The sequence below is a fragment of the Strix aluco genome, chromosome 2 (genome assembly GCF_031877795.1).
Source record: "Strix aluco isolate bStrAlu1 chromosome 2, bStrAlu1.hap1, whole genome shotgun sequence".
NCBI classification, from domain to species: Eukaryota; Metazoa; Chordata; class Aves; order Strigiformes; family Strigidae; genus Strix; species Strix aluco.
Window position 1 is genome coordinate 136062340 of NC_133932.1, and position 13066 is coordinate 136075405.

Genomic DNA, 13066 nt, shown 5'->3' on the forward strand with positions numbered 1-13066 from the left:
CAAGGCGTGTTTTCTGCTCGACTCTGGGGAAAGACACTTTTCCCCCCAGTTTCCGTCTCTCTGTGGCGGTTGAGACAGCGGGGAATTTCACAAGGGCACCGAGCCATCGCCAACCCAACCCCACAAGCCCGGGCAGCCCCAGGAAAAGGGTGATGGCTCCAGCCTGGCTGTGGTTGCAAATATTCACTGCTGCTCCTGCCAGAGCCCATCTCCCCCGTGGCTCCGCTACCCGGCTTGGCCGCGGGCTCGCGCCAGGATCGATGAAAGCCCGCGTTGTCCTCCGTAATGCAGGTGCCGGTGGGATCCAGACGGGCTGTGGTACCTCATTCCACCTCCCCATCCCACACCATGAAGCCGAGCCCCTGCCCAAACTCCTCACCTCATATTTGGGTGCCAGCTCTGGGGGTGCATCGCTCAAGGATCGCACCCCCCATGGAGCTCCATCATCCCGGCAATGCCGGCTGGCACCTCCTTGCCCTCCACCTCTACTGAGACCCATCACAAACCCCTAAAGAGGAAGGAGGGGAATCATTTTGGAGGGCAAACTGGGCTTCCAGGGAAAGGAAGGGCCAAGCCCGTCTTCCCGTGTAATCCCGGCATCCCTGGGCTATTTATGCATCGGCCCTTTCATATCCACCACGTCCCCCCGGGGTTCCTTTCCTTATTGCTCTTTAATAGCCCTGCTCAGGAAGCGCCCAGGCTTGACCGCCTGGTTAATGAGTTCCGAAGCCACCGACACCTTCTGTTGCCACCCAGTGCCGCGGGGAGACCCTGTCCCCGACACCCAGCTGCTCGCCGAAGGCTCCAGCAGCTCCCAACCTCCGGCCAGGACAATCCAGTTGTTGGCTGGAGCATCCCCCACCCTACAAATCCCATTTTGGGGGTTTTTGGAAGCCCCCTCCCCCGCAACACCCTATTCAATACAGATGTTCGCCCATGATGCCAAACCAGATGTTTGCATGACAGCCCCCCCCCCTACAGCTGGCAGACCCCCAGCCCAGATGTTCCCCTGTCCCGATCCAGCTGTGACCCTTCCCCAGCCCCCCCTCCGGGGCCGTCCCGCAGGTGCCGGGGCCGGAGCGGGGCGGAGCGGGACGGCCCCGGGGCGGAGCGGGGCCGGCGGCGGGCGGCAGCGGCGCGGGGAGGGGGGGACACGGGGACCACGGACGCTGAGCACCGCTGCTGCCCCGGCGCATCCCGCTGCCGGTAAGTGCCGCGTACGGGAGGGACGGGACCAACGGAACCGCGGCAGGATGGGACCCGAGGGAGGCAGAGGGGAACAGGGCAGGATGGGGCTGGACCGGGCAGGATGGGACCCAACAGGGTCAAATCGAACAGGAGCAGGATCAGACCCAAAAGGGTCGGACAGGACTGGGCAGGATGGGGCCAGACTGGACAGGATCGGGCCCGAGCGTGTCAGACAAACCCGGGTCAGGATAAGACCCGAGAGGGTCAGATCAAACTGGGCAGGATGGGACCCCAACGGGTCAGACAGGACCGGGCAGGATGGGACCCCAACGGGTCAGATCGAACTGGGCAGGATGAGACCCCAACGGGTTAGATCGAAGTGGGCAGGATGGGACCCCAACGGGTCAGACAGGACCGGGCAGGATGGGGCCAGACTGGACAGGATCGGGCCCAAGCGTGTCAGACAAACCCGGGTCAGGATAAGACCCGAGAGGGTCAGATCAAACTGGGCAGGATGGAACCCCAGTGGGTCAGACCAAACTGGGCAGGATGGGACCCCAACGGGTCAGATCGAAGTGGGCAGAATGGGACCGCAGTGGGTCAGACAAAACTGGGCAGGATGGGACCAGAGCAGGTCAGTGTGAACCAGGCAGGATCAGACCTGAGCAGATTAGACCGAACTGAGCAGGATGAGGCTGAACTGGAGAGGACAGGGCCAGATCCGGAGAGGGCTGGGTCAGATCTGGAGAGCATCGGTGCTGTGGTTGGGCTTTAGGGTGGTCCCAAAGCCACCCCATGTCATAGCCGCGACTTTTGGGGAGGTTTAACAGCTTTTCCAGCGGAGCAGGGCTTCAAATCACGCCGGGACCCCCACGGCAGGGCTGGTGCAGAGCTCAGCGGGTGGGTTCACCCCAGACCCCCTGCTCCCACGGCCTGGGTGCGCCCGGGATGCTCCTGGACCTCCCGGAGCATCCATGGGGATCAGCCCCGTGCCAGAGGTGCTGTCGCACGCGGAGTGTCCGCAAACCTGCTCGAGGGACCTGGTCTTCCCCAGCGTCTCTGCTGCAGGTGCCAGGAGCCTGGCCTCTGCCTTTTTATATAAATCTGTAAGTATTTGCACATATACACACACAGAACTAGAAATATATTTGTATATACGAGCATGTGTGCGTAGACGTGTGTATAGAACCATAAATATATTTGTATATATATGGATGGAGTTATGTATATACGTGTGTGAGTCCATGTGCTCGGAGACATATATTTGTGTATATAGGAATAGAAGTTTGTATATATGTGTCTGTGGAGACATATATATTTCTATAGATACGTATAGAGAAATGTGTGTGTATAGATGTGGGTGTATATAGGTGCATGTAGAGCCATATATATGTTTGTATATATATGTCTAGAGGTATATTTATGTAGAGAGGTACAGATAGAGAAGTATATATGTGTAGAGGTATATTTATGTGTAGAGCTATAAATACAGAAAGAAGTATATTTGTCTAGATGTATATTTAGTATAGAGGTATAGATATACAGAGAGGTATATATGTGTAGAGAGATATTTATGTGTAGAGGTATAGATATAGAGAGAGGTATACATGTATAGAGGTGCATTTATGTATAAGGGTATAGATAGAGGAGTATATATGTATAGAGGTATATTTATATAGAGAGGTACAGGTATAGAAAGAAGTAGATATGTCTAGATGTATATTTAGTATAGAGGTATAGATATAGAGAGAGGTATATATGTGTAGAGGGATATTTATGAGTAGAGGTATAGATATAGAAAGACATATATGTGTATAGAGGTGTATTTATGCATAGAGGTATAGCTAGAGGAGTATATATGTGTAAAGGTCTATTTATGAGTAGAGGTATAGCTATAGAGAGAGGTATATATGTGTAGAGGTATATTTGTGTGTAGAAGTATAGATATAGAAAGAGGTATATATGTATAGAGGTGTATTTATGTATAGAGGTATAGATATAGAGAGGTATACATGTCTGGAGGTACATTTATGTATAGAGGTATATATACAGAGAGGGGTATATATGTATAGAGGTGCATTTATGTATGGAGGTATAGAGGTATATACGTATAAAGGTGTATTTATATGGAGAGGTGTATATGCTTGTACACATATGTTCATGCATATGTATGTACATGTGGGTGAACATGTGGCTGTATATGTGCCTGTATGCTTGTGTGTATATACGTATGGGTTTATACAAGCCCAGCCAGAGCCCATGCTGCCAGCTGAGACCAGGCCAACTCATTGCACCTTCCCCGGCCCCAGCATCTCCTGTTTCCAGCAGGAAAATGCTGCCCGGGTTGCTCAGAGCATCCCTGAGATGTTGATTTATTTTAGAGATGGGACACCAAAGTGTGGGGAGGTGAAGGGAGTCACCCGAGGACAGAGTACATCAGTGGCAGAGCCACCCAGCATCACTGGCGGGACCGTCCCTGCTCCCTGTCCCCACAGGTCCACGAAAATGTCACTTTGGCCACATCATTGCACCTTTGGGCTTCAATAAACAGAGATTTCCCATAAAACACCCAAGCCTGGGGCAGGTGGGACACAGCCACAGGCACCTGAAGAAGTTTTGGGCTCAGCCAGGCGGTGTTCGGGGACAGGGACATTGTGGCTTTGGCCAAGCAGGGCGGGAGCATCCCCCCTTCATCCCTTTTGAGATCTGCTGAGCCGGAGCTTTCGCTTCCACCTCCGCCACCCCAGCCCTGTCACCAAGCCACCGAGATGTCTCCGCCGCGATCTCCTCACAGGGCAGGATGAACCACGGAGGAAGGTTTCCAAGGGAGGAAGCCACCCCCACATCCTATCCAAGGGCAGCAGCAGCCCAAATATTTTCCCACTGTAACAAGCTTGCCGAAACCCCATCACCGTGGCATCAGGGCACCCCTTCCCTCCCAAAAAAAATCTTTCACAACAGGTTTCTCCTGGTGCCCATCACCGTGGTGTCAGGGCACCGGGATCAGATCCCCATGATCCCACAGATGTCTGCTTCTAGGGGTGGCAGACGCCCACGCCATCACCCCAAGGCCTGTCAGGGATTCCTGTGATGGGTTATTTTATGAATAAAAGGGGCTTTTTGGATAATCTGCCAAGCTAGATCATGACCCAGGGACGTGCCATGGGTGCAGCAGCAGCAGGACAGGGCCGAGTGTCTTGATGTGGTTTCGTTAATTAGAAACAGCGGCAATTTATGAGGTTACGGGCGGTTGCAGTGGTTACAGTGGGGGTGGGGATTCTCCACTGTCTGATAGAAAGGTTGTGCTTGGCGCATCCCACAGCTGCACTTTTCCTGGGATCAGGAGGGATATTTTCCTCCTCTCCTCCAGCTTTCCTATCCCTCCCAGCCCAGCAGCATTGAGATTCAGTGCCCCATTTCCCTCTTGCAAAAAGGTTTCTTTTCTCATTTGCCATTTTTTTTTGGCGAGGGGGGGGGGGGTGTGGGCAGTGCGGAATGTCCCTTATTTCTTCAGCTGCTCATTGTATTTTTGGCTCAGCGCTGGCTGTGGGTGCCCTCCACCACCGATGGCCTATGTAGCCTTGGGCATGTCCCTTAGAACTCCACTGCAAACACCCTAACACCCTTCCAAGGGGTGTTTTGGGGAGAAAATCTGTTAAAATGGGGCATGAGCCACATTGGTTTGCTCCAAACCCAGTGCCTGTGCCTCAGTTTCCCTCGTGTGTCTGCAGCAAGAGGGGACAAGGCAACTGGAGCATCTTCCTCCTCTTGGTGCCACCATGCCAGGTGACCTCAGCTGTCCCCAGATGCCCACCCTTGGAAGGAGCCAAAAATGGGAGAGAAGACCCAAAATGAGGGAAAAGACCCAAAAATTCATGGCTGTGGTGACACAGCTGATGGCCTCAGCTGGCCGTATACTGGCATCCCCAAGCCAGGTCTGGGGCACATCCTCTGCCCGGGTGGCATTTACCAGCTCTGGATGTCCCTTGGTGTCCGGGTATGGCTCTTTTTGGGGTGCACTGTAGGTGCACGGGGGGTGTGTGTCTGTGCACACGTGTAGAGCGTGTCCATGGGAGGGTGCACACGCATGTCTGCACGTGTAGGGAGCCTGCACGTGTGTGTATAGGGGGTCCACGTATGTGTGTAGGGGATGGGGATGTATGGAGCCGTGATGGGGCTGTGCCACGCCATCCCACACAGCCACACAGTGCTGTGCCATGCCGTGCCACGTGGTGCCCATGGTGCCACCCAGGTTTCTGTTCCCCATTGCCTCGGGGTGCTGCCGTTGGGTGGAAATGGGAAGCGTTGCTCAATGGGGTGAACACAGCACCCCAAGAGCCACAGATTTTCCGGGGTGCTGGGCAGAACGGCGGGTCCCAGTACCCTGTGGCATGCCCCAGCACCCCGTGGCACCCCAACAGGTAACACCCCGCTTGCCTCTTGCTGGCCACCTTGTCCCCAGGGTCATGGCGGGGTTCCTGCAAGCACACGTGGGGTGGCAGAGGCTCCTGTGGGTGCCCAGGGTGGGGGCTGGGTGGGTGCTGCCCCTGGGGCTCACGGGAGGTTTGGGGGGTCTCAGGGGATAAGGTAGTTCACAGCCCTGGGGGCACTTCTTGGCTTGGAGGTGGCAGAGGTGGGTACTGGGACTGCCTGGAGCTGGGGTGACAATGGGGTGCAGTGGGGTGTCAGAGGGCTCAGCGGGGTGCAGGGGGACTCAGTGGGGTGCCAGAGGGGCTCACTGGGGTGCCAGAGGGGCTCAGTAGGGTTCAGGGGAGGGCTCAACAGGGTGCAGGGGACTCAGTGGTGTTCAGGGGGGCTCAACGGGGTACAGGGGGCTCAGCAGGGTGCAGAAGGCTCAGTGGGGTGCCAGAGTGGCTCACTGGGGTGCCAAAGGGGCTCAGCAGGTTACAGGGGGAGCTAAATGGGGTGCAGGGGGCTCAGCAGGGTGCAGGGGGCTCAGTGGGGTTCAGGGGACTCAGTGGGGTGCCAGAGTGGCTCACCGGGGTGCCAGAAGGCTCAGCAGGGTGAAGGGAGCTCACTGGGGTACCAGAGAGGCTCAGCAGGGTGCAGGAGTTCTCAGTGGGGTGCAGGGGGACTCAGTGGGATGCCAGGAGGGATATGCGGCAGCAGGGAGAGCAGGGGCAGACTGATCTACAAGTCCGGAGCACCCCCAAAAATGGGGGAGCCTTGTCCATGTCCCCAACACTCTTCCTAAGCCTATTTCCATGGCCAAGCTCTGCTCTGAGGCTGGTAAATCCCCAAAGACCCGAAATGGGGCCACCACAGTGGTAAGTGCTAAGGGGGTGGCCCCTGGACTTGTGTGCTCCCCCCAAGTCCCCTCTGTCCCATGGACTTTGCCGGAGCTTGGCCACCCATCTCCCTGCCTCAGTTTCCCTTCCCAACTGCCGTGGGGACACTGGCCACCCCATTTCCAGGCAAGCTCGTCCCCGCTGGGGCATGCAGGGGTGAGCAAGTGTGGACGGAGGAAGCGAGAGGAGGAAGGAGAAGCAGCTCTGCCCACGCTTCTGGGCTGCTGCAACCTAGGAGCACCCATGGGTGGCATAGCGAGGGATTCGGCCAAGTGACATGACCGGGGGTCTCTTCGTGCTGTAGGACCACTGAGAAAAGCCTCTGAGAAAAGCAGATGGCCTCTTCCTCAGCTCAGAGCAGCCCAGAGGCCACGTGGATGGGCTCCCTTAGCCCGCAAAACCAAAAACCTCCTGGTCCAGACTGTCAGCAGTCTCGATTCCCGGATGAAAGTAACCACGAAACTTCTGTGGGTCGTGCTGGGCTCAGTGCAGGTGGCATCTCCCAAAACTCAGGGGACGCAGCCCGCTCCGGTGACTGGCTGTAGGGTTCTGGCACCCCCTGCAGAGGAGCAGGAAGCCGTGCCGGAGGCTAACAGCACGCTGCGCCGCAATTTCCTCTCCCACACCACGGTGAGGGTGGTTTGGCCTTGTGTAAACCTTTCTACGGGGTGTAAGTGTCAGAGGAAGCGGAGCTGAGATGGTGGTGATGATGGCCCACGCTGTCCCATGTGCCACCACACCGCACAGTCCCACTGCCTCCACCTTCACCTTCCTGATGGACCCCTGAACCCATCAGCGTGGTTTAGAATCATCGAATTACAGACTGGTTAGGGGTGGAAGGGACTTTTAAAGGTCACCTAATCCAACCCTCCTGCCACGGGCAGGGACACCTTCCACTAGCCCAGGTTGCCCAAAGCCCCGTCCAACCTGGCCTTGAACCCTTCCAGGGAGGGGGCAGCCACAGCTTCTCTGGGCAACCTGTGCCAGGGTCTCCCCACCCTCACGGGGAAGAATTTCTGCCTTAGATCTAACGTAAATCTCCCCTCTTTCAGTTTAAAACTGTTACCCCCCATCCTATCCCTACACTCCCTAATGACGAGTCCCTCCTCCCTTTCCTGTAGCCCCTTTCAGTCCTGGGAGGCCGCTCTAAGGTCTCCCCGGAGCCTTCTCTTCTCCAGCTGAACCCCCCAACTCTCTCAGCCTGTCCTCACAGGGGGGTGCTCCAGCCCCCCGAGCATCTTCGTGGCCTCCTCTGGCCCCGCTTGAGCAGGTCCGTGTCCTTCTGCTGTTGGTGCCCCCAGAGCTGGACCCAGCACTGCAGGGGGGTCTCCCAGAGCGGAGCAGAGAGGAGAATCCCCCCCTCGCCCTGCTGCCCACACTGCTCTGGGTGCAGCCCAGCACACGGGTGGCTTTCTGGGCTGCCAGCGCACGTTGCTGGCTCACAGGCAGTTTTCCATCCACTAGCACCCCCAAGTCCTTCTCCTTGGGCTGCTCTCCCTCCCTTCATCCCCCAGCCTGTATGGACACCGGGGGTTGCCCCCACCCAGAAGGATGGAGCTATGGGGTCACACACACCAGGCCAGGTTCACCCTGCTAGGGTGGATGTGACACCACACACCTGAGTCACCAACCATCCCCTTTCTCCTTCGCAGGCGCTGCTGAAGGGCCACACCAGCAGAGAGGACATTGACGGGGGGGGGCACCACCATGGCCAACTTGACGGCCCTCATGGGCACCAGGAGGAACTCATGCACCTTCCACGAGGAGTTCAAGCAGATCCTCCTGCCCCTGGTCTACTCAGTGGTGTTCACAGTGGGGTTGCCCTTGAACGCCGTGGTCATCGGACAGATCTGGGTGGCCCGGAAGGCGCTCAGCCGCACCATGATCTACATGCTGAACCTGGCCATGGCTGACCTGCTCTATGTCTGTTCCCTCCCACTCCTCATCTACAACTACACCCAGAAGGATTATTGGCCTTTCGGGGATTTCACCTGCAAATTCATCCGCTTTCAGTTCTACACCAACCTACATGGCAGCATCCTCTTCCTCACCTGCATCAGCGTCCAGCGGTACCTGGGCATCTGCCACCCCTTGGCCTCGTGGCACAAGAAGAAGGGGAAGAAGCTGACATGGCTGGTATGCGCTGCGGTGTGGTTCATCGTCATCGCCCAGTGCCTGCCCACCTTCCTCTTCGCTTCCACTGGCACCCAGAGGAACCGGACTGTCTGCTACGATCTGAGCCCACCAGATCGCTCCGCCGCCTACTTCCCCTACGGTATCACCCTCACCGTCACCGGCTTCCTGCTCCCCTTCATGGCAATCCTCGCCTGCTACTGCAACATGGCCCGGATCCTGTGCCAGAAGGATGAGCTGATTGGCTTGGCGGTGCACAAGAGGAAGGACAAAGCTGTACGTATGATCATCATCGTGGTCATTGTCTTCTCCATCAGTTTCTTCCCCTTCCACCTCACCAAGACCATCTACCTGATCGTCCGTTCCTCACCCGTCCTGCCCTGCCCGGATCTCCAGGCATTTGCCATCGCCTACAAGTGCACACGTCCCTTCGCCAGCATGAACAGTGTCCTCGACCCCATCCTCTTCTACTTCACCCAGCGCAAGTTTCGTGAGAGCACCCGTTACCTCCTCGACAAGATGAGCTCCAAATGGCGGCATGACCATTGCATTACCTACGGCTCCTAGGTGAGGACAAGGGCCACCTCGGTGTCACCGGGACCTGGCATGGAGCAATTTTGGCTTTAAGCTCCACGGAGCAGAGATGGCGTCAGCTGAGGATGTGCCAGAGGACAGGAGGAGGCATCTCTCAAGCTTTCAGCACTTTCATCCCATCTCCAGCCTGCAGCAGCGCAGTATTAACCCCATCACGGCACAGATCCAGTGTCCTCTCTCCAGCTCGGTTGCTCAGTTTGAGCAGCTTAACACCATGTTTCCTTGGTGGCCAAGCCACCAATGCAATAAAAACCAGTGGTGGGATCATGGAAGAACATGGTGAGACCATGGAGGACACAGTCCTTGGCTCAGAGTGAGCTGCTGGGGGGGCAATTTCCCCCCCTTCTCATTTCAAGATTCCCTGATGGGGCCATGTAAAGGCCGGGGAGGGTTTAGTTCAGCTCAAACGTGTCTGGGGAACACGGGGCTGGGTGTTTCTCCAGCTCAAAATCAGTGTCACAGACCTTTTCTGGAGTAATAGTCGGACATCCCTATCCCCTGGTCCCCAGAATGGAGTCACACCAGTAAGAGACATGGGCCCACTGGTACCACTGGTGCTACAAAAGGGTGGGAGAGCATCCCTGGCCAGACTGGGAACTGGGAAGGGGAATATAAGGGCAACTGGGCCACCTATGCTGGATTTCCCACTCAAGCAATGACCATGGGCTGGGTTAAACACAAGCCAGCAGTGTTGTCACCTGGCTGGGGACCTTCAGCATCATCCAGATCCAGCTCCCTGCTTAACCCAGTACCCCAAATCTGGCTCATCCTGGCATCCTTGGCAACCTGCTGTCACCTCCCAACCAGGATCCACCAAAATCAGAGCCAACACACCTGGACACAATGCCTGGAGTCAGGAAACCCATGCCACCGAGCTACTCGGTGTCCTTAGCCATGTCACCTCACATCCCACCATTGGTTTGGCCTCTCCACAGCCTCCGTCGGGACGCTGCTCCCTCCCAGCAAGGAGGGATTTGCTTACACAGCGCGGGGTCAATATACCACTAATCGTTCTGTGAGTCTTCTTTAACATATAGGATGTATAGAATAAACCTCCCTGCCTTTTTCAGATGGAGATGTACACATATATACACCCACTATATATACATACATATAATACAGCCGAGCAGGGGAAGGTTTGTAGCCCAGCACAGGCTACACAGCGCAGATATTCTCCACCCTGAAAACACTGTATGTATCTATACAGTGAGTGTATGTGTATACAGTATACATACATATATATATATAGGTTTTGCTGCGTTTCTCACAGGTCGTCTGTGGATAATAATGATGTCTAAGTTGATTTATCAATTTGCTTCAAATCTCGAGGGATGAACATCCCTCTGGCTTGGCTGCTTGCACCCAGCCAAGCGCACAACTTCATCCCGACTTGTTCCCCGCAAGCACACGGCGTCTTCCTCAGGTACCCGGTGTGGTGGTTTGACCTTGGCTAAGTGTCAGGTACCCACCAAGTCACTCTATTACTTCCCTCCCACACACACTTTTTTTCTCAACAGCTGTCCTGGTTGTGTCCCCTCCCAAGATCTTGCCCACCCCGTCCCACTGCGGGGGGGAAAAGTCAGAAAGATCCTTGGTGCTGTGTAAGCACCGCTCAGCAGTAGCCACACCACCAGTGTGCTATCAACACCCTGCCAGCGCCCAACATGAAACACAGCACCATGAGGGCTGAGAGAGGGGAAAACCAATTCCGGATCAGCCAGACCCAGTACACGCAGCCACGCAGGTATCTCACCAGCATCCAGGGTTGGTGGGCCCAGTATGACTCCTTGCTGTCGTGAGGATGAGGAGGGTGTCCAGGGTGGTCATCAGCTCTCGGATGATGCTCAAAGATCTCAGCATCACCGTGGGCTGGAATGGAGAGGGATCACAGCGTTAACTCAAACCACCAGGTTTTTCAGGAATGGTGGCTGTGTCCTGGTGGGAAGGACCATGCATGGTGACAACTTTGGGTCAGGGCACAGAATGCGATGGAGGAGGCAGAGTCAGCCCCAGGTTTTCCCTTGGCTGGAGCTCATCCACCTCAAAATCTCCTCCGATATATTTTTGGGGTCCTGCAATGGAAGGGCAAAATACCGGGGGGTTGCGAGAGCAGTAGCTGGTGGGACAATCCCAGCCTGGCGTCCCCATCGCTTCCCAGACAAAAGGAAGGTGCCAGGGTGGGAGATGAAGGGCCACGCCATCCGGACCCAGGAGAGGGCGCAAAATATTTAGATTTGGAGAAATCCAGCTGGGTCTGTGGGTGCCCACCCGGCTCCAGGGAGGGATGGAGGAACCCCGCTCTGTCACACCACCCCGTGCCTGGATAGCACCCATGGGACGAGGTGGCCGGCCAAAATTTAAACACAATAAAGTTTTGAAGGGGAAAAAATAATCAGCTCTCAAAAAGGCTGGTGGTGGCTACAGGGACAGCGTGGGCTTGGGCAGTGACATCCAGCAGCTCCAGGACACGCCGGTGAGGTCCCTGATGGCAGAATCACCAATTTTGGATGTTTTTAAGGGTAGGAGGCACACAGAGCTCACTCTGGGTCTGACCATGTCCTGCTCGGCCTTGGGGTCCTTGGTACCACCAGGCCTAGAACTGGGGTGATGGGGACAATGGGGCACCTTAGAATTGGGGTGGCTGCTTCAAAACATCTCCTTCGCTTGCGAGATGCTCAGCACCAGCAGCCTGAGGACCAGCTCCTACAGCACCCAGAGGGGATGAAATGTGTGGAAGGAGGGTGGAGGGAGGAAAGGGAGATCCCAGGAAGGAATACCTGCCAGGGAGGTGCATCTCACGGCATCGCCAAAGGCAATTTTTACGTCCTGAAAAATGCATTTATGGGGGGGGAGTGTTGGAGGTTTTTTTCAGCACCACCAGGTTTTTTGTGCTCATGGGACAGACATAACAATGTCCTTTACGTGGCCAGGACACCTCTCCAGCCCCATCCACACTGCCAAGGCCCCAGCTCACCCATCAACCCTCCCAGCCACCTTCTTCATTTTTCACATCCCCAGCGATAAATCTGCTGTCTTGGGGGAAAAGGGCTTATGGGCTGCAAATAGCAAGTGCTGACAAGCAATGCTGAAAAACCACGAGAAAGTCTGTTCGTAGGACAGTGCGTCGCCGGAGCTCTTGGCAAGTTGGGAACAAGGTGTTCTGCTTCCCTGAGATGAGTTTCAAAGCAGGGGCTGGAGAAATCCACAGCAAAGGGAAGGATCTCTCACCAGCACCCCGATTTTTGCTGATTTATGCTGTTATCCCCTAAAAAAATTTAAAAAAGAGGAGGAGGAGATGGAGGGAAGGGGGTGAAGGGGATGAAGGATACAGGGGGGGGAGATGAAGGATATGGAGGGGGGTGAAGGGTGACAGGGATGAAGGATGCAGGGGGGTGTGAAGGATGGGGTGGGGGGTGAAGGATGAGGGAGGGGTGAAGGATGCAGAGGAAAGAAGCATATAGGGGGGCCATGAAGGATGCGGGGATATGTGAAGGATGCAGGGGGGTGACGGATGAGAGGGGGTTGTGAAGGATGTGGGGAGGTGAAGGATGTGGGGGGATGAAGGATGCAGGGGGGTGAAGGATGCGGGGTGTGTGTGTGTGTGTGAAGGATGTGGGTGGGTGAAGGATAGGGGGGGTGAAGGATGAGGGGGAGATGCTTGGCCTAGGAACAGGAGGGCAGCTCTGAGGCCACCTTCCTCTCCCCCTCAAAAATGAAAAATTAAATTTAAAAAAAAAAAAAAAGAGGGCAAAATCTCCAACCATCCCCCTCTGCGGGAGGAAACCACGCCTCCGGGGAGGAAAGTTTATTTGAATGCAACAAATAAAAAAGCAGGGGGTGAG

General features: G+C 55.8%; 1 protein-coding gene across 1 annotated transcript; it reads left to right on the forward strand.

Annotated features, from left to right (window-relative positions):
* Positions 1-1144: 1144 nt before the first annotated feature.
* On the forward strand, positions 1145-10291 carry P2RY6 (pyrimidinergic receptor P2Y6). Its single transcript, XM_074817037.1, has 2 exons — positions 1145-1206; positions 8150-10291. The coding sequence occupies exon 2, from the start codon at positions 8205-8207 to the stop codon at positions 9195-9197; it is 993 nt and encodes a 330-aa protein (XP_074673138.1). The 5' UTR covers positions 1145-1206; positions 8150-8204; the 3' UTR covers positions 9198-10291.
* Positions 10292-13066: the final 2775 nt, after the last annotated feature.